This window comes from Oryctolagus cuniculus, chromosome 4 (assembly GCF_051225735.1).
Source record: "Oryctolagus cuniculus isolate XC-2025 breed Fujian yellow rabbit chromosome 4, ASM5122573v1, whole genome shotgun sequence".
Taxonomy (NCBI): Eukaryota; Metazoa; Chordata; class Mammalia; order Lagomorpha; family Leporidae; genus Oryctolagus; species Oryctolagus cuniculus.
In genome coordinates, this window is record NC_142870.1 from 52,583,067 (window position 1) to 52,587,343 (window position 4,277).

Genomic DNA, 4,277 nt, shown 5'->3' on the forward strand with positions numbered 1-4,277 from the left:
GGGTAGCAAGAACCCAGTTTCTTGAGCTATCAGAGCTGTCTTCCAGGGTCTGAAGTAGAAGGAAGCTATAGCCATGGTCTAGAACTGGGAAACAAACCCTCTTACTTGGGTGTGGGCTACAGACATCATTTTTTAAATGTATTTATTTGTTTTTTATTTTGTTTGAAAAGCAGAGTTACACCGAGAGAATGAGACACAGAAAGATCTTCCATATACCGGGTCACTTTCCAAATGGCCACAAAGCCTGGAGCTGGTGCAGGCCTAGTTCAGGAACCTAAACCCATCCGGGTCTCCCTCATGAGTGTCAAGGGCTCAAGAATTGAGGCCATTTACTGCTGCTTTCCCAAGTGCATTAGCAGGGAGCTGATCAGTAGTAGAGTAGCTAGGACTGGAACCTGCACCATGTGGGATGCTGGCATGGCAGGAAGCAGCTTGACCTGCTGTGCCGCAACGCTGGTCCTGCAGGCATTTTAACTGCTTGGCTAGATGCCCACCCACCTTGTGGAATCCTTTTTTGGATTGCACCTCTTGCCCTTTCCCTCACTTCTTTTATTCCTACACCTAATCTCAAACCAGAAAAAAACATTGTTATACATTTGGGTTCTATTACCCACAATTTTTTCTACATAAAAGAGAGATTTAAAAATATACTTCTTGGGGCAGGCCTTGTGGTGCAGTGGGTAAAGTTACTACCTGTGGCACTGGCATCCCATATGGGTGCCACTGCTGAACCAGCTCCCTGCAAAGGGTCTGGGAGATGCAGTGGAAGATGGCTCAAGTCTTGGGCCCCTGACACCCACGTGAGAGACCCGGATGAAGCTCCTGGCTTCTGGGTTCAGCCTGGCTCAACCCTGGCCATTGTGGCCACGTCGGGAGTGAACCAGCAGATGGAAGTTATTTCACTCTTTCTCTGTAACTCTGACTTTCAGTTGAACAAGGAAATAAATATTTTCAAAACCCTGCTTGTTTTTACAATAATGTCATATATTATTTACCCTTTCCTGTATTTTACTCTATTCAGATAAATATATAGCTTGATAATTTCCAATTCAATTCGTTTAGCCTTTTTGTTTTCATGACTGAATTTTATTCTATAATCTGAATATATTGTGTTTTATCCAACAATTTTATAATAGATATATCTAGTCTGTTTCTCCTTGAACAGTAAGGTGCCTAATCTTCACTTCGAAACTGCCAAAAGTACCATGAGCACAATCCATTAAATCAGTCATCTTTTTCTATTGAATGGAAAAAATATAATTGTCTTCTAATACATCCTTGTATGTACTAGAATTTCTTTCTGGGCTCTCTATTTTGCTGCATGAATCTTCCTGTCTATTCTAACACCAATACACTAGAATTTAGATTTAGGGCTTTATCACATTTCAATATGAAAATGCTTTGACTATTACTATTTATAGTTCTTTGTGGGATAATGGAAATTTCTCATGTGAATTTTGAGTGTATGCAAGCTACTAAAATCTGTTAAATTAAAAAAGATATGGCATGAAATTTATGTTTCACTTAAGGTTAATCATCATTTCAAAGCTTTTTTATTTCAGAGAATTTTGAATGTTGGTAAAAAAAAAACAAATAAAATTAAAAATTTAAAGCTACTAATAAAATGAGAAGCACTTTTAGGAATATGTTAGTCACATGAAACTGTCACTATTTCTATGCTTCTTAGTGACTGTTACCTCACTCTTTCTTCCATTTTAGTGATTGGCCAGGTCAGACATGGCAGAGGAAAACCAGACTCTGGTGATGGAGTTTGTCCTCACAGGACTCACAGATCGTCCAGAGCTGCAGCTGTCCCTGTTCTTGGTGTTTCTGGCGATCTACCTCACCACCACAGTGGGCAACCTTGGACTGATTGCTCTCATCTGTAAGGATCCCCACCTTCACACCCCCATGTACTCATTCCTTGGTAGCTTAGCCTTCGCAGATGTGTGCACTTCTTCCTCTGTGACTCCCAAGATGCTTATCAACTTTTTATCAAAGAATCATGCAATATCCTTTTTTGACTGTTTTGCTCAGTTTTATTTTTTTGGCTCCTTTGCAACAACAGAATGTTTCCTCTTGGTTGTGATGGCCTATGACCGCTACATAGCAATATGTAACCCTTTGCTTTATGTTGTGGTGATGTCCAACAGAGTCTGTGCTTGGTTGATAAGTGGGTCATTTATAATTAGTTTTCTGCACACAGCAATTCATGTAGCTTTGCTAGCTAGATTAAGTTTCTGCAGGTACAATGTCATACAATATTTCTACTGTGAAATTTTACAGCTGTTCAACATTTCTTGCAGTGACCCTACACTTAATATACTCCTGGTTGTAATCTCTTCAGTCTTTATACAAATCTTCACTTTCATGACTATTCTCATCTCTTACTCTGAAGTCCTCTTAACCACTCTGAAGAAGAAGTCTGAGAAGGGCAGAAGCAAAGCCTTCTCCACGTGCAGTGCCCACCTGCTCTCTGTCTCTTTGTTCTATGGCACTCTCTTCCTCATGTATGTGCATCCTGGATCTGCACCCGCTGAAGAGCAGAACAAACTGTATTCTTTATTCTACACAATCATAATTCCCCTGCTGAATCCTTTTATTTATAGCCTGAGGAACAAAGAGGTTAAAGGGGCCTTGAGAAGAATAATGAAGAAATAAACAGATGAGAGACAACTTTCAAATATTTCTTCTTCACCTTTTGTTGAAAAAAATTTGTAAGTGTTATACATTGATTTTGACTCTCCCATTTCACCATATTACAGGTGGTCAGGGGGATTCGTGTACTCTGCCTGATAGAATCTAGCTTTATTATGTTTCCTCACATGTGGGTCCAGTGAACATTTGGTAACATTACTCATAATTGGGTTATTCAAAAAACTCGGATCTTTTTCTACCTGACCACTTAGGTTTTGCAAACTGGTTATTTGCTTGAGACTTCCAAAATTACAGGTAGTAATTGGAAATTTTACCAGGTAATATTGATCAATATTTACTGATAAATGCCTCTAATTGAGGTTGCCATATGTGGTTAGTTACTTACATCAGTGAACCCTAGCCCAACCTTATGGACCTGCAAGTTGATAAGGACTGGTGGTTCTCTGCCATGCACAGTGGTTCTGGTAGATGATGATAAAGCTTACTTGGTGGAGAATGTTCCCAAGCAGTAATCTACTATTTAGGAATGAAAGTTGGAAAAAAATTAAATTTCTAAAAAAATGTGTTGAATCTTAGAAAGAAAAATGAAACTCTGGTGTTAAAGAGTGAAACGTCAAAAGTAATCACATCTTGTGTCTCTACACAAACTAACATACTATTTCTATTGGGGATATCGTATGTAATGTGGTATCCATTCATTCATAAATTTAAGAACATTATAGCTTAATAAAATATAATTTCAGACATCAGCATTGTGTTTACATTTGTATTCCTGTCAGTTTTTGTAGAGTTGACATGACCAGGCAGAATGCAAGAAGATTGGATAAAGATAAGGAAAACTGGTTTAGTATATAAAGTTGAGGTCAAAAATTGTACCAATGAATTCTCAATATAAACATGTCTCCTCGTCCAGTCCAGCTCTCTGCTGTGGCCCGGGAAGGCAGTGGAGGATGGCCAAGTGCTTGGGCCCTGCACACGCATGGGAGAACAGGAGAAGCACCTGGCTCCTGGCTTCAGATCTGCGCAGTGTTTGCTGTAGCGGCCATTTGGGGGGTGAACCCATGGAAAAGGAAGACCTTTCTCTCTGTCTGTCTCTCTCTTTCACTGTCTAACTCTGCCTGTCAAAAAAAATGTACATATAACTGTATGTGCATATTGGTAAGTGAAATGCAAATAAATTAGTGATTGAGAATGTACTGGCAAAATATTTCATTTTATATAGTTAAATGATGCAGCTCTTTTCAAGAAAATATCATATTCCTCAAGTAAGCTGGGTGTCTTCCCAGCATATTTATTTAGGAAAAATAAATGTATCAAATTAGAATTAAGTCCAAGCTTTGAAGAATGAAAAAACTGTCCTGTTGTTCAGTGTTATAAAACATGTTAGGTTTTGTCAATCCAATAGCTCCAGGAAATACATCGAAAGTTTAATTTAAAATTAACATATATAATAAGTATTCTTTATCTATTAAATATTTTTCATATGCACATTATTGGAAAAAGTTAACTTGTTTGTATGGTCTTAAGATTAAATCCAGTAAGTTCCCAATAGCAAAATTTATTTGAAACATCCCACACAATTAAATTTATTATCTTTTAAAGCTATCTGTCCTTGCAAT

General features: G+C 38.1%; 1 protein-coding gene across 1 annotated transcript; it reads left to right on the forward strand.

Moving 5' to 3' along the window:
- Positions 1-1,728: 1,728 nt before the first annotated feature.
- Positions 1,729-2,661, forward strand: LOC100340680 (olfactory receptor 5AC1-like). Its single transcript, XM_002716746.4, has one exon. It carries the CDS (start codon positions 1,738-1,740, stop codon positions 2,659-2,661), a length of 924 nt encoding a protein of 307 aa, XP_002716792.3. The 5' UTR covers positions 1,729-1,737.
- Positions 2,662-4,277: the final 1,616 nt, after the last annotated feature.

Excerpts from the sequence above, each read along its gene's own strand:
- LOC100340680 (XM_002716746.4), top strand. The coding sequence starts at position 1,738 with ATGGCAGAGGAAAACCAGACTCTGGTGATGGAGTTTGTCCTCACAGGA.